General features: G+C 39.4%; 2 protein-coding genes across 2 annotated transcripts; one reads left to right on the plus strand and one right to left on the minus strand.

Annotated features, from left to right (window-relative positions):
* Positions 1–18,064: 18,064 nt before the first annotated feature.
* Positions 18,065–19,392, plus strand: LOC101155776 (dual specificity protein phosphatase 18-like). Its single transcript, XM_078952785.1, has one exon. The coding sequence runs from the start codon at positions 18,332–18,334 to the stop codon at positions 18,941–18,943; it is 612 nt and encodes a 203-aa protein (XP_078808911.1). The 5' UTR covers positions 18,065–18,331; the 3' UTR covers positions 18,944–19,392.
* Positions 19,393–19,395: 3 nt separating this feature from the next.
* Positions 19,396–22,882, minus strand: tgoln2 (trans-golgi network protein 2). Its single transcript, XM_004072496.5, has 4 exons — positions 22,688–22,882; positions 20,943–21,412; positions 20,493–20,576; positions 19,396–20,417 (listed from the first exon to the last, which is right to left on the minus strand). Exons 1-4 carry the CDS (start codon positions 22,740–22,742, stop codon positions 20,412–20,414), a joined length of 615 nt encoding a protein of 204 aa, XP_004072544.1. The 5' UTR covers positions 22,743–22,882; the 3' UTR covers positions 19,396–20,411.
* Between the last annotated feature and the right edge of the window lie 2,508 nt (positions 22,883–25,390).

Here is a 25,390-nt window from a genome sequence, read left to right on the forward strand (position 1 = left end):
TATTTCCATATTTCTTTTAGTATAGCATAAGGCTCCATTCAGTTACATAAAACAAAGAGCTCCATAGAAAAGCCAGGGAGGAGGGTGGGGTGACAAACGCCGAGCTCGCGGAAATGGAAGAGAAGGAATGGACCGCACACCTGGAACTTCAATAGGACGCTGAACAGGTGAGTTGATTAAACTGAACCGCCCCCAGAGAGGAGTAACCAGGTAAGCGCACTGATCAAGTTGCCTGGTTGAAATACTCCGTTCATATTCAGATTCACTTGCTGTTTAAGAAGAGTAAATGCTCAGAACCCTGATGTTGTTTCTTATTGAGCCCATAGTTGAGAGCAAATTGACAAATTCAACATTTTCTAAGAACTATGATAAAATACACTCTCAGCAAAGTTCTAGCAAACTGGTGTCTGACCAGCTTGAGTGCGTTCACTGGTCAGTTTGATGTGTAAAGTGTTGTCTTGCAAATTAACAGGAACACAGTTCCACATTGAAATGTATGCATTTATCTGCTAAAGTCTGGCATTTAAAATGTCTAAAATTTTAGAAAATTAGATTTAAAGACCCATAACTCAGAAACTAAAATCAGCAGGCCACAAGCTCTGTTTCATTCTGATGCATTCACCTTTAGATGACTAGATCCAGGGACGTCTTCATTTTTCTCATCCAAACTGACATCTGGTTCAAAACTGCTTGACTCTACAATTCCTCGAAAAAAAATTTGTACTGTAATATTAGGTTAGGGTTGTGAGGGGCCAGCAGGAAAGCATGTAGGCAGATCGGTGATGGGAAGTGGGGATGGAGTTGAATTTCTGACGAACTTCTGCCGCTCTGCAAAAACCGTGTCCTAGAATACGACACAGGTTTTTGATTTAGCCTAAAAACAGCATAATCATAATTAAAAGACCACTGGGAATGCTTTCATAATAGATCAAAGGATAATCAGATCCATGTTTGAGTAATCTTAATATTCTAACACATGGTTAAGACAGAAAATCTAAACATGTGAAAAGGGTTGTTGTTCTTCAAAAATAATCTTTTTGCACACAACAGCAGTTTCCGTCTGTAGGAGTTAAAGATTGCACAGTCCCTGGCCGCTGGACTCAGCAGCACAAAAGGCTCTCTCTTGCAGTCTGGGGTTTTGGGAGCAGCATGTGTTTACATTCTAAATAAGACAAAATTGTCCTAATTAAAATCCCCCAACCCGGATTACTCAAAATCATTGCAACCTGCTGAGCTAAACAACCCGATTCTGCTTCAGCCGTCAACCGAGACAGACTCTCCCGCATACTGTTGTTTCAAGAGCGTGGTGTAATATTGATATAATTTCCAAAATGGCTCTGATGACTCTGAAGGGACAACCCAAACCTGTCCAGGGAACAGTGATGAAAATGGATTTCCTGGAAATGTGTTTCTTGCCTTAGGCTGAGAATATGTTGGCAGAGGGAAAGCATATGCACAGGCCTGTGCAGGAGAGACAGCATTTGTCACTGCTTCCTACTGCACTTTTCTATTCATTTTTCATGAAGCAATATTTCTGGATACATTTTTGTATCATCACTTCACATTTTCTTCCTTTATTTTCAAACCCTTGCTTTGTTTTACCTTCAATTAATTTTGCAAAGTGAGTGGACATGTGTGCAACAGGTGGAACATAGACTCACCTGTCATAACATCACTCTCTAGACATATTAGTGCTTGTCCACATAAAAAGTATCCACCAACTTTACATGAATGCGTTCTTTAAACATCAGAACATTTATGAATTACAAAAGATGTCAAATAATGGCTTCTGACCAAGCCCCCATATTTGGTTCCCTTTAGTTCAAGGCAAACCTAAATATAATATTGCAGTTCCTGAAATGGCCACTGGAGGCAGGTTTCATAGAGAGAAATCTCCCAATAATTACCAGGTCAAAAAGTCTGATTTTTGATCAAAAATAAACTTGTTTACAGTGTGGCTCATTATTTTTTGGTTTCCTTTCAAACGGCATTCTCTAATAATGAACTTGCTAAACAAAGCATATCTGAGGAAATAAATTTTGGCGCAGTTCAAGCATTCCAGAATTGAAAAGTCCTCATTTCTTTAGGTAAAAAACTTTTTTTCATACTATAAGTACTATACAGGGAAAAATATTTGCCATGTCATATTTATTTATTTATTCTTTGATGAAGTAATTCCATCCCCTGAGCCTAAACTCCTGAAGAAATGTCATTTCCAGAGCAATTTTCTAATACGCGAGAAAAGAAAACAAGTTAATTGAAGCAAAACATGGGAAGCCTCTCAGCCTGTGATCTGTGTTTAGCCCACACCACTCGCGCACATCATTTAATGAACCAAGTCCTCCCACTAATGAGGCTGGCAAAAGACTGCAGGGTCAAGTTTTGCGTCTTTCGCTCACACACACACCAACAAATACAGACACTCATTCTCAATGCACTCTTCCTTTTTTTTAAGAGTCTACAGTACAATTGCAGAATTTAGGGGCTCTTACTAAATTAGCAGGGACAGGTCAGAGTCTCTTCATTAGAGTGCACTTAAGTAAGACAGTTAATGATGACACCAGACAACGAGGAGCCTCTTTTATGTCAGATTATGGAGGAAAGTTGCACCTTTGCAACCTCAAGATTCCATCTGCTGCTTTACCTCGACTGGGATTTTATAGCATTATTAATTATTATAAACATCAGCGCAGACAGTTTAGCTATTTTATGTGTGAGCATAAATTTAATTGTTACTTATGTTAATAGTGCTTTTATTGTTCTTGTTCAGAGCGTGTAGACTTTTGCTTTGTATATTTTTCATGTTTTTGTATAAACAGTTCATGCTGTGCAGCCTTAATAAAGTTTATTATGGAGATGTGTTTAGATAACCAGGCAGCCTTGGAGGGCTACTTTTGACAGAAGAATATTCTAATAACGCTGGGGAAAAATATTCTGGATTGGAAGCAAATAAGAAAAACATCATCAGATTTGGGTAACAAGGAATCTAGCATCTTTTACTAAAAGCGTGCTTTACTGACGGGCATGTGCAATCACAAGACAGTAATCCCGACATGCCGGCACACACCCACATAATCAAATTCTCCATCTCTGCAGGTGCTGTCATAGGCCCACTCTTCAGCCTCTCGTCTTTCCCCCAGTTCTTCCCTTTTTCCTTTGTTCCCAGACTACACACCGTCATGTCCAGGTCTTGTCTCTGGGGAGTTCATCCTGGCAGGAGCCTTGTTTTTTGAGCTTTGCTTTTTTTTTGTCTTCCTCTTCCACTCTCCTCCTCTCTCCTTCCTTACATTTTTTTTTCCTTTCCATTTGTACCGGTGCTGGCTAATTACATTCTCCCCCTGCCAACAAGCGTGCTGCTGCTGTCGAGCTCCTACTTGCCTCCCACCCTCCCCACCACCATCACCTCCTCCTCTCCCACGTCCTCCTCGTCTGTTTCTTCTTCCTCACTAGGATAGAGAAGAAGAAGGAGGTGGAGGGGACAACTGGGGTACAGATGTGTATTAATGAAGCAGTGAAGGGCAGGGGGGTGACTCATAGAGAATGGGGGGTGGGGGGGCAGAGGAGCAAGAGGCTATTTGCATGCAGAGACAACGAGTTTCACCTCTGCTACACTCCTCCGTCTCTGTCTGTTTCTCTCCCACCACCCTCCACCACCCCCATCATCCTGGATACTCTCACTTTTTTTTTGCAGCTCTCCTTCTTTCTCCTTTGCTCTCCGGCTTGCTGCCACTGCTGATTTGAATAATTCAGCACAAGCCAGTATTCTCCAGGGCCCCATTGTCTGTGCGTGGCAGGAGAATGAGAAGAGAGATAAGAAAAGAAAGGGGAGAAAAGACTAGAAAAAAAGAGGATTGCAGGGCAGTGTGTGCATGTTTATGTGTAAATGGCGTGGGGAGGGGGGAGTCCATCCTTTCTTTTACTGAGCTGTGGCGTAAATCAGCACTAATGAGGCAGAGGAGGAACGGCTCGCAACACACTACGTAAAGCCTCTGTCATGCAAGCACACAAATGCACACAGGTACGTGTGCATTCAGCAGCCTGCCTGCACTCAGCAACCTCCTGTAACCTTCAGTGCTCCACTGTGTTTTTATTATCGACTTGTTGCTAACCCTCGGTTCCCTCGTGTGCATGCCACGTCACGTGTTCACTGTCATCCTGCGGGAGGCAGAACATTAGCCATGAGAGAGAAGCAGCACCAAGAAACACATGCAGAGCAATCAGTGGATCCTTTGCACATCATTCCCTTCTAGGGTGGTGTGTTTCATGAATGGTCAAGATTTTGAACAACTTGAAGAATTGTCTTTTTGTTCATGTGTTGGTAGTAGAGGTGTAAGAATTCCTTTTAGCAACAATTCGATTCATATCCTAACTTGTAGTTGCTGATCCGATTCATAGTCCATTTGGGTTCATCTTGAACGATCCGATTGACGGACCTAAAATCGACCGAGGACATCTTCAGCCAAAAATTCAACCAGTGTGACTCAGAGATAAATACCTGCTACTGAATAATGCTGGTGAAGTTTTCCAGATTATCTTGCATTTCTTGCAAGATAATCAAGTGCAAATTAAATATGTGTATAAAGAACAAGTAAGCAAGAATTAAGGGCAAATCCATTCAAAATTTTAGTTTCCCAAAGTTCAGCCCACTGTTGTTTTTCGACATCAAAAATAATACAAATAGAAAATTATTAGAACATTCTACCATACTGTATGGTCACATGTGTTTGCACACATTGGACTGTAATGATCGATTAATCCATTTTTGCTGCCATCACGTGTGTGTTTTCCGCTGTGATGCACTTGGTCGTTTTTACGTTACAATAAAATGAACCTGCCATTTTTCCATCAATCTGGTTAGATTGTAGAAATATAAATCGATTTATCGATTAAGTTGATTAATTGTTAGACCGCTTGTTGGTATTTTCTGCAAAAGAAATGTGCAAACTGTGTCTAAAAAGAGGAAAAAATGCGTAGCTTCAATCAATATTGCGCATTCTTAGGTGCCTCTCTGCGATTTTACAGTGATCTGAGCAAAAAAAAATAAAAAGCCGCAGAGTAAACAACCAGAACATATTAACATTGATCTAATCTTTCCAAGCTTCCCAAAAGACTTTTAGTTTTTGCTTTATTCTGAAGTTCTTCATCACACACCTAACATTCTGTCACTCTGTACTGCTGCATCCAGCCAGTGGCTCTCATAAAAGAACAGGCCGAGAGACTGTCCTGTTCATGAGAACTTCCCCCGATGACAGGCACAACAGAGGCTGGTCTAAGATCCGCTGAACATGACAAAGCTTCAGAGACTTGGGGCTCCGGCATCCTCGCACTCCACTGGTGATTTGTTCCCATAAGAAAATATGTCAGTAATAGCTACACCTTCATGAATATGGACCATCGCAGAGGCTTTGTACTCTCTACACAGTGACTTCAGTCAAGTACCTCTCTCTTAGGAGATGACACACTATCTCGTCAGATGTCGGAATTTTAGAAAAGACATATAATTTCTCGACATCAAAGCCATGACGCAAATGTTGTGAAAGGCCTTTCTTTTGTGAGAATTATGAACTGGATGTCAGGCATGGTGGATAAAAAATGTGCATTTTTAAAATGTTTGCGAGATTCAAAAACACTGTTTTGAACATTATTTCTGTCATCCCTTAAGTTCTAAATTTGGCTTCTGTGGGCGAAGAACTCAATAAAAGACAAAGAGGATGGGGGAGGCATGAGCACGAGTTTTTCTTTTCCTTTTCTTTTTTTGCATAGGAGCGGATTCCCTAAGCACATTTTACAACCACAATAGTGTCATCTAGGGAACATTTATTGGGTTATTTATGCGAAATAACAAGACAACAGCTCTGATAGGCTCAATTAAGCACCAAAACAGCAATACGGTCTCATTCTTTTTATATTCGCTAATCTCCATATCTGTTTATTGTTTGTTTTCCACTCTCAGCTTGTTAAGAAGTCTACACCATGAAGCGTTTTAGTCGTCAGGAAATAAGGAGGATTTTAGCCGTCATTTTCAAGCTTGCATGAGTTCGCTTAGTGGTCAGATTATTAGTTTTGGGACTTGGGTCAACAAATCCAACTCTCTAGAATCAGAGGGGAAACCAACAGAAATGACTTGAGAAATTTGGGTGAAGTTTTCTAAAATAAACGGAAAGAAAGAGGGACAGAAAGAAGTGTTCAACATCTGTTCTGCTGCTGGAAGTATTTGTAATGGACACCAGAAGAAAAAGAAATCAAAGACACCAAGACGGATAAGGAGGAGTGTTGTGAAATAAGGACATGATCCAACATGGCTAAACGGTAAAAAAAAAAAAAAAAACACCTGTCTGTTTGGACAGTCATAAACGCCTAATTGAACTTTCATGTCACTCAGACTGACTTTCTGCTGGGATTACTTTTAGTTTGGTCTACGTTTGACCAGACCTCCACGCTGACCTTTACAGTTAAGCCATTTTTTATGATAACAGAATGGTAGCATGCAACGTGAGTGAAGTTGCAGGAAGTAAATCAAGTCTTTGTGTACCTGTGGTGGATGGAGGCAAAATGTTCTGGTTGAAACGGCTGCAAAGTAGTTAAGAACACGGGTTTGAAGCCAACACCTGATCCCGGATGAGCTGTGTAACTTCCACGGACCCTGACAGCAGATGTGAGTGCTGAGGAAGTGTCAACAGAAACTGGCCCAGTACTACTTTTAGGCCAGATTGAACTGATAACTCATTGCCAGTGACATAATTTAGATTAATGGTGGATGCATTCATCACAGGGACTTTAGCTGGTTAGAGCGCCAGTGTAGAAAAGGAGTGTTGCCCTCCATACACGCCTGCCAGTGCAAGTATCCTATTACCTTACACCTGTTAGCACTGCCTATCACCTCATATAAACAGCACAGAGGTCCTTTTATCGAAAGCAGGGGAACAGAAAGAGAAGATGGAGAAAAGAAGGCAGGAAGAGAGTGAGGAGAATGAAAATAGGAAGAGGAAAAAGCAGATGAAGCAAGGGGGGGATAACGAAATGTTTTCTTGTTTGATTTTAAAGAGTCTAGCACCTCTGGACATGATGAATGAACCCAAGCTCTAGAGAGACAAGTCATGACGGACTCTTCGATCGCCCCTCCGACCACCACCCCACAGCTCCTTCAACCAAAGCAACAGGGACATCTAGTGGGGCAGACTGCAATTTCATAAGAAAATTCAGGGATCTCTTCTTTTAAAGCAGTTATTCAATAAAAAATGACTTCCAGAGAACATCAACTTTTTCAGAAAACATCTCACTAACTGTCACTTCAGAGAAATCTGACTTCCAGTAGTTTATTCTTTTGTGTAACAACAACCTGATCCTGTGCATTTTAACAGCAAAATAAGAAGTTATCCATTCTGTAGTAATTCCATTCATAAAAATAGCTACGGTTTATGTTAGATAAAAAAAGTACTTTGCAAATTTTAACCATAGTGCATATTACTTAGCTAAATCTCTTTCGCTAAATATCAAAGAAAAAACAAACTGAAAAAGTTTTTTTATACAATATGTGTGCCGACATAAATTCACAAGGTTTACAGAATTCTAATTTTGATCTTTTTCTCAGCAGCAGTTTTCAAAATGAACTTAACATGTTTTTTTAAAAAGTTTTACAACCTTGGTTTCATGTTCAAAGCATTTTTGCCACAAAGACAGCAGTAGCTGAAAAACACATCATCTTTGATGGAATTTAGAAAAAAAAAGTGCTTAAGCTGGGATGGTTCTGTTGTCCAGCCATGAAATATGTATATCATTTTTTTTCTACCACGCCTTCAAGGATGTTTTATTAATGAAAATGAAAATCAAAGCTTCTGAGTTATAGCTATTGCATCAAGCGACACTCATTCTGTCATTTCAAAAGATGAAAGAATAGAGACAGATATAAAAAAAAAATAGATTGACCTAATTACCATGAGATTGTTCTCATATTCATTTTTTGACAAATGAAAGCGGTCAGGAAAACAGAGTGGAGGCCTGGCAGTGTTTGAGGTAACATTTAAATGCCTAAGAGCAGTCCTCCTGGCTATTCCTTCATGCCCTTATCACCACAAAAGTCAGTCTCATTTCTGTTGTTTTGCAGCTGGTTCTTTGGTCCTTCTTCCATTTCCATTTGACCCAAACAAACTTTCTGTAGGATATTAAGAGAAAGTAGATTATCTTTTCTTAAGTCATAACTTTTAAAAAAGATTATCCCTCAAGCTCCCAGGGCTCTGGTAGAGGACCCGAGCTTGGAGGAGAACCCACCCGCGGAAGGGTGAGAGGGGCGTTGTTGTTTTTTTGTTGTTGTTTTTTTGCAATTTGATTTGATTGAAAAATTAAAAATTGAAAAGTGAAAGATGACACACTTTCATAAACAGACACATTATTGATGCCATTATAACTTATAATGGTATCATTATAACTTATAGACTTATTTGCACTTGCATCAGTACATGACACAACGAAGGCCTCCATCTCTCACGTTTGGAGCTAAGAATGGTAACATGCTGGCAGTTCTTGAGCTAATATCCCCTCCTTATGCTAATATACTTGCATTTAGCTTAAACATGTGGGAAAGTGGTAAAACTCACTCTTGACGCTAAATAAACAGACCAAAAGTTTCACTGAACTATTTGGAAAAGTAAAGTCTGACTTCAGGGCTGTAGACAGACCAACGGAAATTCTTTGGTGAGGGGCAGTGAATCTGTAAAAGAAACTCCAACATGGATGTTTTGGTTTTTCAGTCAAGGCGTTCATATTTGACGTGTAACCAACCTTCTTAATTTTCACTTTAAAAACTCACTAAACATTTTTTTGTCTTCTGTGTAACTTGCTGTATGAGCACAAATGGAGACCAACTATAGCAGCATTCATCCTTTAAAGAGTTCCAGGATTCCTCCTTGCGTTTTTTTCCTTTACATTGTGTCTGTAACAAGTCACGTTTATCCAGCAATTATTATGAAATTAAAGCTATTTTCCATGGCCAATGTTTGCCCCGGCAGTAACCACACCGAGATGGGCTTCATTCATTTAGCACTTTAGTTCAGCTCAATTCCTGTCGCATTAGCAGGAGATGCAAAATCAGAGTGTCACTCAGATATTCGGCTTAATGGTTTGGCAATGGCCTGGCCTTTTTTTTTTTTCCTCCGTTCCTTTTGCGATCCTCCTAACCCTATCTCTCTGCCAATTATGCTGTTTAATCTATATGTAGATAATGGTGTCCAGGACCTCCCTGTTGAAATGTCAGGTGTGAAGAGGTTATTAGCTAACTTTTAATTACTGTCCATCACTCACCAGGCAGCAGGACAGACTGGCTCTCTCCGACTTCCCTCTTATCTGGTCTGTGAATGTTGGTTAATGCAGGCAGGGAAAAGGAAGATATTCAGGATGTAACAGGCCTCTGACTTAATATCACCATTTTCACGCTGTAAAAAAGACAAGCCTATGTCCGAATTCCCTCCCTACTCTCTAACTACTATCTAGTTCCATGGATTTTAAAAGCAATTCAGACACCACAGTCACTACTTCTTTTTTTTTTTTTTAATCGGCAAATATATATCACCTTACTCCAGAAGTAAAAACCTTAATAGATATGAACATTTTACGAAGACTATTTATGAATCAAATATGTTCTGATGAGGAAAACATGGATGGTTTATAAAAAAGTTAATTAAAATACATTTTTTTTCACTAAAAAAATTTCAAACACAATGCATTGTGGTTCAACAATCTAGTGAGCATCAATGCACACTGGTCTTTCGCAGGAACTTCCGGGGGATTTCTTGGGCACTCAATTTTGGAATTGTAGATTTTGGACAGCACTACAAAATGGCAAACGCATTTAGTGCATTAAATAGTGAGTAGTGAAAGAATTCGGACACAACCAAGTGTTTAGGAGAAAGACAGACAGGAAGGGAACAATGTTAAAAATGTTTAATGGAGAGTTTAGTAGAGTAGATAAATAAGAAATTACATTTTCACAGGAAAATAGCTGAAGATTTAAGGAAAATTTGTAACATATCCCAAATCTGCAGTGAGAACAACATAGCTAGGCTTTACAGTAGATTCCGCTTCACTATACTTTTATTTGTCAAAATAATTTCCATCTAAAACAACCATAAATGCTCAGTTCTAAGATGTTTCTCTTTTGCAAGTATTGAGAGTCTGCAAACCATTTCCTTTAACTCAACCCGTCTCTGTTATGCGACTACAAGACCCATGACCCAAACTTTTCCACTTTCATCCGCCGTTCCTGCTCTCCGCCCCTCTTTTTGGAGTCCATACACTTTTGACCTCACTCAGCAAAGAACTCCTACATGCATAAATCTGCAGTTAAAAATGGAAAAAAATATATATATTTCGTCGAACAAGAAAAACGTAAAACTTTAATGCAACCAACAGTGGCTTCTGTTTAAAATTAGGGCTGCACTTGTTGGTATGTGCATGCATTGATTATGCATAGACTTTACATTCAGCAAGCCAAAATAAGACAGCAGTAAGCCAAAATAAGATGCTCACCCTAAAAATAGAAGGCACCCACATTACAATAGCCTGTCTTTCTTTGACTGATCCAAGCTGAGACACGCTTAAACAGACGCTCACACGAAAAGCAATCTCTTCTTAGCCCTTGAACTGTCTTTCAGGCATCTTACTATTTTAAATTTCCTAAGGCAGAGCACTTCTGAGTACAAAAATAAATTTAAAACTTCTTCTACTTCCACAGGATCTTTCAGTTAAAGGTGTCATTTTTTCTGGCCTCTTCCCAGTGACGGGAGCTCTGGTTGCAGCCAGTTGTTTCCAGATCACGCACACAAGCGCTCGACGGGAGCTGCACTTATTTTGTTCAAAAGGTGCAAATGGAAGTAAATGATTGCTAAAGCCGTAAGAGATTCCAAAACTGCGGGATAATTGTGGCAGTAGCAGATCCCAACCCACAATGTTTTTACTACGCCTTGCTTCCAGGGATGTAGATGTCTCTGGTGCCCGCATCCCTTCAAACCTGAGCACAGGCACAAGTGTTTACACAGCAAACCACACTCCAGAGGGCATCATTAAGCCGAATAATGTTTATAATGCCAACATACCTGCCTTTGAACTGTACTTTTTGTGATATTTAAGACGTTAAGTGGAGCCCTGCCGTTCTAGAAGTTGGTTAAGATTCTAGTTTCTAAGCCCTGTGGTCAATTACAGCTGACCCGTGAAGACCCGGGCCCCTTCTACCCCTACCTTTTAAACACCACCCCCACACACACACACACACCCAACACCCCCCCCCCACCCCCCCACCCCCCCCCCCGTCATCTGGATCACATCGTGCTCAAGTGGGGGGGGGGGGGCAGAGTTGAGCCCTATTTTTCTGACATAAGCAGACTGGGGGGGGCACGCAACACATGTTTGCCAACTACTGTCACACACAATAGCCTGTAGAGTGTTTTAAACAACACTCAACAGGACAAGAATCAGAAAGATCGGACAAAAACGGATGAAATACAATAATTCTTTGGTCACACTTGTCTTTTCCTACTACGGATTTGACTCAAACAGAAAGAAAAGAACCTCTGACTTTGCACCAAACACTTATTCCACATTACCTCTGGCATAAAATTATAAAGTGAAAAATGGTTCTATTTTTGATACAAAAAATTACAGCTTTTACATTTTAACACAAATGTTAAGGTTTTATTATTTAGGTTACAAATCACTAAAAGAATTAGGAAAATGTGAAACTGGAGCAACAAAACTGAAATGTTTCTTCCGAATATAAATATCAGCTACAAGCGCAAAGTCAAAAGCAGAACTGACACTGCAATAAAAGATAAACAAGAATTTAAAAAAAAAAATCAAGCCTGGTGAGCTGCTGCCCCCTACTGTAATACCTAGGCAACGACAGCCATTAATTCTTTTAGTGATATCTCTTTTTAAATACACATTAACATTAAATATCTGCTGCAACTAGCAAAAAATACAACAAACATGCAATTAAAAGGGCAAATAATTTTTTAATTTTGATATCCAAATATATATTTTTTATTAAAACCTAAAGGGGATGTTTTTTTTCCCATGTATGCAATTTGGAAACTTAAATGGCCTTTTTAAAAAAAATATATAAATATATCTGCCTGAAAAAGATTTTATGCTGAAGCCTCATTTAGTGCTCGAATATATTTGAGTTTATTTAATCATGTTTGCCACTTGGGCATCAATATAAACACCATGAGCAAAATAATGACTACATTTTCCTGGATCTTATATGCCAAAATGTCATATAGCCAGTCATTATAATGTCAGTTGGCAGAAAAAAATGGGGTGTAGTAAAAACTGGTGTTAAAGTTTGGGTTACATTTTTAGGAATGAGTTAAAACATTAATTTGGAGTTAGACATGACAGGATTCGGGATCATGCATCACCCTATAAATAAAAATAGAGAGTTCAGATTTTCTGTATGCTTGTTAAAAAAATATAAAAACTGTTGCTGTATAAATTGTTGTCAACAAAATGACTCCCTGCTTACATTTTTCCATAAACACAGTGGTTCAAAAATGAAAAATACAACAAAACATACTTTTTATCACTATGAAAACAGATTATAATTAAGATAAAACCTTAAAAAGTCAACATGTTGTATTCATTTATATCTCCTACATTTGGGATTTCTCCACACAGGCTTTAAGGTGTACAGTTTCAGTAGATTTCATGTATTTTCTATTGTTCATATTGGCTGAAAATCTAACATAACCTGCATTTCTAGGTACACACATTGTCCAAAGACACACACACTTTAAACATTCAGATGTGTTCCCTCACTGTTGGTGCGTTCTCTTCTATAATCAGTAGCTGTAGTCTGTTAGTTTATTAGTTCATTAGTAGGTTAGTTTGTTAGTTTGCAAACATAAGCCTCTCAGGTTAGTCACTGTTGAATTAATTAGGAGGAAAAAAAGCAAATCCTCCATCATTCTACCCTCTGCTAACAAGCACACGATACTGACACGAGAACACGGTTTGCATGAAGCCCTGCTCATTTATTGAGCAGCAGTGCTCCCACACGGCATGCTGTGTTGTATTAAACAACAGCAAGGCGTTAGTAAGAATAGGTGATGAGGTCCAGCCTCCCCCCTGTTAGTATCAGATGTTAGTATAGAGGGGCTTTCCTGTGCTGCCGTGGCCTTTCTGCCCGCTGGGACAAAGAGACCGCCGCCGCTCATCAGTACAGGCTGACCACACGGAGCCTAAAACATCAGAAGGAGAAACCGCTCCCTCCTCTATGTACATGGGTTTTAGACATATTTTTAAATGTTTGCTATGGGGAGTGGGGTCAGTCCTGCCTGATTTCAGAAGCGGTCTCTGCTGTTAAAAATGGCCCTGAACTCCTCTTGACATGCAAATGTTTGCTTTTTTTTGGTGTCCTTTAAGGCTTTTGATTCTCGTGGCATGAGAAGAGCATTGGCTTCAGAGTGTGGGAATAAAGCAGAGGGTTGGTTAGTGGGTTAGAAGTACAAGCTATCAGCATTCTCAAAACTGGTTAGTAATCCTTCATATGTTAGCAGAGATTAGTAAATTAGTCAAATACTGTTAGTACAAATCCAGGCCTGGATAAAAGGCTGTTTACACATAATTATTAGCATTTGCTGTAATTTGCTTGAGTGTTAAACGATAGAGCTGCTGGCATCAGGAGTCTGTAATTCGTGCCAGCGGGCGCCATTTGGAGAAGCCCACGCCACTGATTTCCAATGACATCCTTGAGATCCGAATAACAAGGATAACTGTTGATACGGTGGTGTGGTTACAAATGCTAAGAATCATCGGTAAATCGTGTCCTATCTGTCCCTCTCTGGTACACCCAGCGTCTAAAAACAGCTGCAGCTTCAGGCCTGTTGCAGATCCACTTCATCAGGCCGACGTGACCCACATGCACACGGACGGATCCAAAATGCACACACGGACGGACAGCATGCACTAAACAAACCTTGCATGCACGTCGCACACAACAACCGCGCACGGGTGTGAGTGGTGCAGTAAAAATAGCAGATATCGCACCAAACAGAAGAGGCTTCACAACAAACAGAAGAGTGTAAATCTCACATGATCAGAAATGAATCCAAAAAAAAAAAAGAAAAAAGCATTTCTGTCTACAGCAGAGCTACAGCAAGTGTCGACATGCTGAAGCTCTGCTCTAATCCGAAAATAAAAACTGCTTTGCTGGTTTCAGTCCAACTCTGATAATGAAAAGTGCAAAAATAAAAGGCTGACACAAGACCAAAAAAACAACTTCTCCACTAGTTTGTTCCAAACAGAAATGAAAGGGAAAAATAGAAAACATTTAAGGATAAAATGAGTCACCTTTTGTGTGTTTGATCAGCAGATCAAGAGACAGCAACTACAAAAAAACAAGTCTGACCAAATGTATTCACAACATATCATAAGCTACTGCGTTACTTCTTCTGTCCGTTGACCAACGAAAGCAGCAGATGTTTTCTCTTGCTGAGCAGAGAATGTAAAATTACATTTCAGCAAAGGAGGCCACAGAAGGAGGAGCATCAGTCTCTGCAAGAGAAACAAGGCAGATACAGTGAACTTCACTCCTGTGGGAAGTCTTTGAAAGAAACAACTTCTGCTAAAAACACTCACATATTGACGGAATAACCCTAATCTGGAGGGCAGATTATGCTAAACTGATCTGGACTTCACTTTGAAGTTGATGTCCCTTCAGGATTATAGTTAGGAAGCTAGATATTATATAAATAAATTATCTTTAAACATTTCTTATCTTGCTCATCCTGCACATTCCAGTTGCATTAAATGAAAGTTTAGAAACCATGAACCAATGCCTATAATTCAACTGCTGACAGGAGGAATCCTTTTTAATTACATTTCATTTGCAAACATCCAGACTTTCCTTCTCCCTTCCTAAATCCGTGTTCCATAAGAGTCTGTATGCTGACACTGTTTCACTTTTGAGTGTGACAATACTGTTTCGCTGAACATAAAGGCCATGAAGCTCGCCGTGCAACTGCACACTGCAACTTGGGGAGGGGTGATACCATTTGTCCTAAATGTGTAGTATTTTGTGTTCATTTCTTTCAGAACCACTAAGACTCTGTTTGACCCTACAAAATGGTACATCCCTGATACTTCTGAGGCCAAAACTGTTAAAAAGAAATCAGATCAGTCTTTAATCATATAGCACTGTTCATATGTAACATAACCCAATGTGCTGAAACAACACAAACTGAGTTGTAGTTGTAATCCTGCCTATAGTGAGACAATGCTGTGATGAGCTTTTACCCACCTGACATCTGAACATATGAGGGAGATACGGGATCAAGAAATGTGGCTTTCAAGGAACTAAATCGTTGTAAACCCGATTAAACGCAGTACCGTTTCTGTGGGGCAGCAGAGCAGTGGAGAACAGGCAGATGCCATCATCGCTGCAGTGTGGTCCAGTTAAGCCCAACGTGCGTTTTTCATCGGCATCACTAGATAGGAGCAAACAACAAAAAGCAGCAGAAAAGGTGGAATGCACAATGGCAGCCCTCCACAACCATCCTGAAAAGATTCGACTGCTTTTCTTTGTATCATTTCAACTTTTTAGTCCATTTAAGACTAAAATAACTAGGTGAAACATTCATTATAAATCAAACTCACACACTGAATTGACACTAATCAGATTAGCCCCTAAATTTTAAGAAAAACAATCATTCCTGTCCACGTGACCTGTCCATCCGATGGATCCTCCCACAATCCTCACTGCTGTGGTGTCAGCTGTTCAGGTGGGACCACAAAGGATGCCTGAGACAAAATCCACACAGGATGATGGAATGAACAGCTAGTGGGAGGGGATTTTTTCTTCATATAATATTGCATTAAAAAAAAGAAAAATTTGTACATAACAGTGCTTTAAAGGATTTGTTAGCATTTTTTTGCATGCAGTTCATGCAACATCAGAAATAGCTGCTCTATGAATAACCACTGGATGCTGCAGGCCCTCTCCTGCTGTCCTCCAAACAGAAAGGAGGGAGCCTGTTTCATGCAAACTTCAATGTTTAGTCCAGTAAATAGAACTAAATGAATGTAACTTAGGAACAAAGTGTCCCCTTTTCTTTTCTTACCCTTTGTCTTCAGGTTCTGCAGCTGCCTTGCTGCTTCACCGCGAGAGGATCGCTGCTCCCTCTGCTTTCCTCCTCATCCTCTTTGCTGTCTGATTTCTGGAAAAGCTGATGGTCGCATGAGGACAGCAGCTGGGCTTCTTGCAGTCAAATGTCCTTCCATCCTCAAAGAAGATTCCGATGATCCACGGCCCAGACCGCTTTACATGGCTGCTGTGGTGAGACGAGTATGTGTGTGTGTCTGTGTGTGGGGTGGGGGATGAATAACAGCTGCTCCTTCCCAGGGAGCGCAGTCCGGGGAAAGCGAGTGGAGGCGGAAGCAGCAGGACAAAGAGCTGGAACAGAGGCTTCTTTGACAGAGAGGACCGGATTGAACCAGCGGTCTCGGTTTCCAGCTGCTTCCACAGGTTTACGCTCTCTCCAATGCTCCTCCTTTATCCCCAATCCGGTTTCCAAGACAACCGAGAAGTGCCCGCAGTCGCAGGCAGCTGATGTAACGCAGCCCCCCTGATGGAGACACATGCGGGGATGTGGTGTGACCTGGCCTGCAGGTTCTGAGGCTGCAGCACGTTTTTTTGAAAAGAAAAAAATGTCATTGGCCGAGTAAAACTAAAACCTGTTTCAGATGATAGCTGGCAAAATACACCAATGAAAACTAGCGCAAATAAAAGTTTATTTGTTTTAATTTATTTTCTGTACAAAACCCATGTCTCTGCAAACCACTGTGCTTTTATAATCTTTCTGCACTTAGAGAGTAAAGCTGACGGTTGGCTTTAATAAAAGTTATTTATACGGACTGCAGGCCCACTCAACAGCCTAATTATTAGTTATTTTCTTTTTATTTATGGGGTAAATAAAGTCATTTATTAACAGTTTCATTAAATAAGAAAAAAACAGAAGCTTCTTGAGTAAAAGAGGAATATGTAAAACTGCAACAGAGGTTTGAAATGAGATAGAAATTTTAAACACATGAAATTCCACTTACGTGCTTCAAATGTTAATTCTTCAGTGATAAATTAGTTGGACATTTATGAAAAAGTTACAATTGATTTACTTTTGCGTTTCACAAAAATTAGTATCATGGGAATGAAGACTTTATAATAAGGATCTAAAGGATAAAAAATAGGTATTGAAAAGCTGTTATAGTCCTAAGGGGAACATCAGCTCAAAACCACTAATACAAACAAGTTTATGTTGGTAAAAAGATATCAAATCGATCAGGAAGGAAATAATCAACTTCTGTCAAACTTTGTCAGTTTCTCTTCCTGTTGTGTTTCTATACTGTTTTTGCCTTTTTATGTTTGTGTAACAAAGACGACCAATCAGAAGCTTGCTTCTAAGTTAGGTCAATTATAATTGGCTGAAGGTGAACCACAGTGAGGGATGTGTGCTGTGTGCACCTGACATAATGATAACCCTTTTTCCCCATAGCATTTCAAACAATACCAGAATAAATTGATATTATAATTTTATAACCACAAAGAACAAAACTGTCTGAAAGACCAGAAATGCCAGATTTTTATGTTAAAAGCTGTTATATCAAAGATATTTTGTTTTGGTTGCTTGAAACAAAACAAAACAAAATCCTAATTTTTATTTATAGTTTTAAACGACGAATGATATATATCAAGATGTATCCATTTAAAAGAATTAGACTATCATTTTGCCACAAAGTTAGTTGAATCGATTGTGCAGTGATACCATGTGTTGAGATCCATATCGAATCACATGAGAGGAAAAAGAACACATCCCTATAGTTTCTTTGATAAAGCAATAATGTAAAAGAAAATGATAAAGGTTTAAAAACAGTTTACATGAGAATCAATTCCACAGGAGCAACCACAGTAAATCTATGATTACTTTTATGAAGAGAACCATACATAAAAAAAGAATAAACAAAAGACCAAAAATAAAAACTTGCTCGACATCTGAGTGTGCATTATGACCTCCCAACACACGATGGCGGTAATGCGCCATAGAGCCCATTACCAGTTGTCGTTAAAACAGGAAGTAAATGACAAAATGCACGCTGCACCGATAACAGTAATGTTTTGAAGACGACACGCTATAAATTAGAACAGGGGTGGGCAATTCCAGGCCTCGAGGGCCGGTGTGTCTGCATGATTTCCAGATAGTCTTGCCCTACTCATGGCTGATTACCTGGTTCAGGTGTGTCCATCCAATTAGAACATGCCAGAGCAGGGTATGCTGGAAAACATGCAGGAATGCGGCCCTCAGTGCCCACCTCTGAATTAGAATCTTTCCAACATTTTTTCGTCCTCATATTTTTAATGAATCGGTCAAACCCCGCAGGTCTTTCGGGCCTATGCCGAGTCACCGATCAGCTTTACCTGAGTAGCCGCAAATCTGCTAACGATTCCTCTCAGCTGAAGGTAAACAAGATCACCTGCATCATCAACGTCAGCGAAGCCAGGAGCAGCTGTCCTCCTGGGGTGGATGAGTACGTGCACATCCCGGTGTCGGATTCTCCACTGTCCAATCTCCGAGATCACTTCGACTGGGTCGCAGATAAAGTTCGAGTCACGGCTGAGAACGGTGGTCGGACGTTGGTGCACTGCAACGCGGGAGTGAGCCGCTCGGCCGCGCTGTGCATGGCTTTTCTGATGAGGCACCGGGGCGCCACCCTGCTGGACGCACACGCGTGGCTGAAGAGCTGTCGACCCATTATTCGGCCGAACCACGGGTTCTGGAGACAGCTTATCGTGTATGAGACCGAGCTGCGAGGATGCAGCTCGGTCCGAATGGTGCCTTCTCCCATCGGAGAGATACCGGACATTTATGAAGAGGAGGTCAGGAACATTACCCCTCTACTATAATACTTTACCTCTGCTTATTGATTCTCAATAGTTTTATATCAATACGTCCCTGATTTAATGTGTCCTTTTTGGGGAAGGACTGTATTTCAACAAATCAGCAAGGAACTATCCCCTCATGCCACATTTTGCACTGTGCCCTGGTTTGTGCAGCATGAGGATATTCTTGATATAATTTCATCTATATATCATTGCTAAAATTAGATTAAATAAAGCTCTTCCCAACCTTTCTTCCTTTATCCACACAAAGTCAAGCATATCTTGTATTTTATTTACACATTGAAATTCTCCTGTTATTTTATTGTTACCTGGTTTTACCACAAAAAACTGTTTTTACTTTCTATATTGATTTCTCACAAGTTTGAGAATTTATGTTTTATATATTTTTATACCTGCTTTCTTTACAGCAGCAGATATCAAAACATGTCAAAATTAAAACTCACGTGACTCAAGACTGTGTATAAAAGCTTTTATTTCTTAAGGAAAAGAAAACACCCAGCCTTTCAGTTTCTAGTGTGCAGAAAAACAGAACTCACTAACAAACTCTCCAAACCTTTTGTGTTTTTGCAGCTTTAGTTTTTAAATAAAATGTGTTTTACAAATACGGAAAATGTTATAAGTCTATTATGGTTTTCACAGTAAAGGTATTCTTTGTAATGGGTCCTAACCGCCAATAAGCAATTGGATTTGTATTCATCTTTTACAAGAAACATGGTTTGCTAATCCACCACCTAGAAATAAATAATTGCTAAACAGGCACTATGAGAGCTATGCAAATCACAGAAAACTATTTGGCCAAAAACAAGTGTCATTTATAGAAACAAACACAAAGCAACACATTAGGGAGGCTTACTTTTTTTGTATCAGTGGTTATCCCAAAAGAATATTTTTTTCCCAATAAAGTATTTCCAGCACAATGAGGCAGTCAAACCCTACATTAAAAAAACAAAAGAAAAACATTTTATTTTTTTATTTGCACCTATTAGGTAGCTTCTCTTGAGAATGGAGCTACAACCTAAAAAGTGGTAAAAGTTGAGATTCTTGCCAGAGACAACATAAAAAAGGACAGACAATTACACATTATGGAGACACTGGTCTGCATTTACACACATATCCAGCGTTCCAAGATGGCTTTTTTATGTTCCCTTTGCAATCCTTTGCCTTTCTTCATCAAGAAAACATACAGAAAGAGCAGTACTGATGAGTAATGGAAATAGCCTGAGTCGAGGCCCGTCTAGGCCACACCTTCAGATTGCTTGTAAAGTGGAATCCAGGCAAGTGCAAAAACCGCGTCCTTTTACCTGGACTATTTCACCTTTCCTTCAGTAAGGCAAAAGTTGTTATCTGCATAGTCATGCAACAAATTTCTACAGGTAAAAAAAAAAAGTCCATAAAACCCAAAGTGGACTAAATGTCCCGTACACCCGAGTCCCTGAAACCAGTTCTCCCTTTTCTCCTCCACAGCTTGAGATCAGGGCTGGAAGGAAATGGATAATTACAGCAAAAAAACAAAATATAAAGTTTGATTAATTTCTTTCCGTCAAAAACTTACCTCCTGTTCCAGCTTCTGGTATTCTGCAGTTTTCTGTCGACGTGTCGATCTGGATCTCTTTCCTTCCAAAAAAAAGGCGATTATCTAGAAGAGAGCAGATGGAAAAAGTTAATTGCATCATTTTTATAAAGCAATTAGTCATTAGTTCTTTATAAACAATGTACAAACTTTATAAAACTACAAACTAAACATCTGAATTGTTTGCACAAAGCAACTGAAGTGACTTTTTCTCAGTACCTGGTATTGATCAGATTTTGGTCATGATAACCTTTTTATAGGCTTCTGGTCAAACAGAAGCTCACTTTGACACAAATATATGAAAAACGTTTTCCAAAAATAAGAACAAGAACAAAGGAATGTTACTTTAACCACCAAAAGATTATTTTTCTGCACCTATAATTGTAACAAATAATGACTAATAAAATCAACATTAATAGCATATAATAATACCTTGCGCTTGTTGTGATAAGTGACGTAGAGCACTGCAACCAACACACCAGCAGAAACAAGGTATGCAAAGAAATGGCTGCTTTCCGGTTCTTCAAATCCGCTTTCCTTGATACTTTCAATGGGTGTTTTTTTTGTCTCCCCCTTGTTTGCTGCAACGCCGTCGTTTTTCTCCTCCTCATTCGGTGTGGCGCCCTCCATTTCCTCGGTTACCTCGTCTTTGTTTTCCTCCTCTTCATTTGGGGTGACGCCCTCGTTTTCCTCAGTTACCTGGTCTTTGTTTTTGGACTCCTCGTCCTTTGTTTTTTGCTGTGGGCCCGCTGTAGTTGTCTCATTCTTTGCTCCATTAGTTATTTCTATTACACTCTGGTTTGTTAGCACTGAAGAGACCTCCACCACAGTTTTATTGGTTTCGTTTAGTGCAATTGGAGTTTTTATCCCAGTGTCATCAGTTCTGTTACTTTCATCGGCTCCTGTGTACATAAAACATGACAAATATTTAAATAAACCCAACAGAACAAGTTTCTTTCTTTAATATTCCTAATAAAATACAGCAAACATGACCCTATGTGGATGTTATTGAACTCACTAGTGCATCCTGATTCTTAATCGGAGATGAGGACATTACACATATTCAGATTTTCTTTATTTTGCAATCAATCTGGAATAGATTTATAAGTATATCTTAAAAGAGCATGAGTTTTGTTTTCTCTCTTTTAAAAGTTGCAGCACCATGTACAAACACCCATAACAAATGCATGTCCCCTAAACCCATGCAGTTACAACATTAAAAAGGTAAAAAAAAATTAAATAAAAAAATCTGTTTTTCCCAGCTTGATTTACCCCAGAGAAAAGAAAAAGGAAAACGTTAGTATGCTAGTTATGTTTTACATCCAGTATAGCAAGTTGGAATACTTGATCCCTACAAGTTCTTCAACTTAAACCTCTGTGACAATCAGTGCTGCAGTCAAACAAGTTTAGTTTTTTGTTTTTGTATCTGTTGTATCACCCAATGCAAGAGTTTGGTTCCTTAATACGCCCATGGAAAGCTTTTAGATTATTATTATTATTTTTTTTTTTTTGATGTCTCTGAAAATGTCTGCCTATAATAACTAACAGTTCATATGAATAATATGTGACCGGGAAAGCTCTGCTAGCCTGAAGTCCTGTTTGTCTTCAGTGATGACACAGCCCTGCCTGCTTGTCAAGGATGAATTATCAAAGACAGAGAAGAGATCCGGGTTTCCTCAGAAAGGGAGGCTCAGTCTGTCCAGCAAATATACTGAAACCTTTTCATATTTGTTTATGGATAAGACACAAGACACATTTTGAAACACAACCCTAAATCAGTCAGACTACACATGACAATGACAGTTACTGTTGTACCCGAATACCAAATCTAATTTAAGAAAGAAAAGTTGGAATACACTGTGAACATTATATATATTAAGTTATATTATATATTAAGGTTATTTTGTCAATTCTAACAAAATTACATTTTGTTTGTGGCTGCGTGTTGTTGAGGTCACTTTTTAATTCGACGTCACACGAAGGACCGGCGTTAACATAACAGCATGCATGGCTGGGAATCAACATATATGGATTATTATTATTATTCCTTCTTTAAAAAAAAAAAAACAACAGCACGCGGTGCTCTAGCTAGCTAGCTCTGTCGAAGACATTTTGTCGAAGGATGAAAAATTTCGTCAGTGAAAGTTAAATGTGAACTGGTAAACTTACTTACTTACCCATAACTGCAGAACAGCACAGAATGGCGGCAACTACAAGCAACACCGTCTTCATTGTGTATTCTGGATCCAAACAGCCACAGAACCAAAAGCAAATGTGTTGGTTTACCCGCGTACCCTGTCAGCTCCAGAAGAAACTGTCAGGTTGCCAGGTTGGAGCTTTGACACTTCTGCTTCCGTGTACAAACTGTTCTTCTTCTGCGCAGCCACAGACATGAAACTGAACGTTGCCGCCGCCTATAGACCAAAACCTTGAATTACAAATGACCCAAACTTCAGCTGAGAAAATGTTTTAGCTGCATTTATGTAAATAAAACATATAATCAATTTCCTTTATTCTGAAAAACTGTAGCTACCAGACAACCACTCCTGATACGATCAGAGATAAATATTATTGTATCTAAACAACAAATGATGATAATTCTTTGTTTGTTTTAGTGGTAGCGTTTTTTATGTTGTTAATGCCCCTCATTTGACTTATTTATTTTACTGATTCCTTTTATTTGTCACTATTACCTCCCTTATGAGGTGACAAAATGATTACCACGTGGACTAATTGCCAGTATTTGGTCTTTGCAGCAGATGGCAGTAAAACTCCAATTAAAAACAGACAAAGGTGCACTACATCACGTTAAAACACAATCATTCTAACATGTCCAACTAAAAATACAAGATAATTTTTGGACAATCTTAATGATAATGCAAAAGAAAATAAAATGTGGCTTATCTGCAAGTGGAATTTTCTTTCAAATAATTTTGATTTTGATTTGAAATGGTTTATTTCAAGCAATTAAGTAGAAATAATACACAAAAGCAATATAATCATCAGTTATACATTCATACAGTAACTAATATAACTTAGGATAATTAGACATATTAATAAATATTGCTTGAAAGGGAGTGGAAGGAAGCGAACTTATATAATCCCACCCCGTTATAATCAGCTAAACTGAGGACAATTCAAAGTTAAGCTGTTTTTTTAAAATGAGATAATTATCTCCATGAGAATTGGACACGGTTTACATCTTAATAGGGTGTGGGACACCTGTAGGGTATTATGTTTAATGTGTTTTAATTGTGATGTACTGTTTGACATTTAAAAAGTTCCAAGTCAAAATCTCGTTTTTAACAAACATTAGCATTTCCCTCTTTAGGCTCACACCTGTATGAATAAAACATTAGGGAGGTTCTTTAGCTCACAGCCGGCTATACCTGTCTCCACAAAGGCACCAACTGAGGCTTGCTAAGCCTCATGAATGCTACAGAATCAATCAATTAATATCTCCTCAGGAAACCACAAGTGAAATGAGCACACCATCCTGTTATTAGTGGGAAAAAGGTTGAGCAGTCAACGGCAGATGTGTGATCTCTGGTGACATCCATGCAGGCAACAGTCTGAACAGAAAGACAAAAAACCCATCTTTATTGATATTAACTGTGTGGCCATCCTGACATATCCGCTGTTGCCTTAGAATGCAGAAGTGGTAGCAATAATATGAAATCAAATGGTTAACCTGGAATAAATCTGAGATCAAAGGAAGGCCCAGAAAAAGAACCTTGGCAAGAGATTGGAAGAATTTAATGAGCAAAAATTATCATGCATTAAATCTGACCCCGTGCTTCCATGGCAGATGGTGAGTGGTGCTGTATCCAGGTAGATAAACAGCTCCGCATTTTCACAGGATTATGTGAATGGTCCTAACACTTACATTTTTGTCTTATCAGAGGCTCTTGACTTTAATTTCCTAATCATAAAGTGGAGAGAAGACAGAAATGAGCAAAAGTGCTCAATGAAAGGTAAAGATTTCACTGAATTTAATATTTTACTGGCTGCACGGCCTCAGAAAGACAGATTTGCTGTCTGTTTTTGACAACTCATTACCTGTAATTTCTCTGACAGGCTGGAGAATGACTCAAAATAGGCAGATGTGGCACCAGAGACCTTGTGGCTACTGCCTGGAATGATGTAAGACAGAACAGCAAACAAGCGCAGGCTTATTATGGCCAATGATTGCTTAAAAAAGAGCAAGGCACACTTGACAGTTTGCTGCCTATATTTAGGGAAGGAGGCATGTCCTCTTTCCACTGGATATTAAAGCTTGTGTGATTAGGATTGAGTTTGACCCCAGCCCCGGTGATTTGGTCACGTTTAATAGATAATAAATGCTGACATCATCTCACCACTCACATTTCCCTGACACTGTCAAGATTGTGGAATAAACCAAATGAATGGGTTTAAGATGACTGATCTGCATGTTCGGTGACAGTGTTTTAAAAAAAGCAATGCTAAATCTAATTAACTCTTACGGCCACATCGGCTGAAATATTTCTCTGCAGATGAACATCCTGGATGGGATGATGCGTGGGCTCCTCCAGTTCAGTCCCCCTCCGCTCCCCCATTAATTGGTCCATCCCTGGCATCACTCGCCGACTCCAAAGCCACCAAAAACTGTAACCTTCCTTGTGTATTTTTCTGTAATTGAAATCCCTAATGAGGTCCCAGGGGCTCCATCCCATTACTTCTGAGTTAATTAAAGCACGAGCGGTGTGCCAAACGGTGAATAAAGATGCAGTAAAAGTGCAAAAGGAACATTGAACCTGAGCAGGGTTTGCTGCGCTGGGATGGGGATGACCTGCTTTCATTTTTTTTTTCTGTCATTATTATGGGATGTAGTACTCCACGATGGAGCAGATGTCTATAAT

The sequence above is a fragment of the Oryzias latipes genome, chromosome 9 (genome assembly GCF_053564925.1).
Source record: "Oryzias latipes strain Hd-rR chromosome 9, Olatipes_Hd-rR_3.1".
NCBI classification, from domain to species: domain Eukaryota; kingdom Metazoa; phylum Chordata; class Actinopteri; order Beloniformes; family Adrianichthyidae; genus Oryzias; species Oryzias latipes.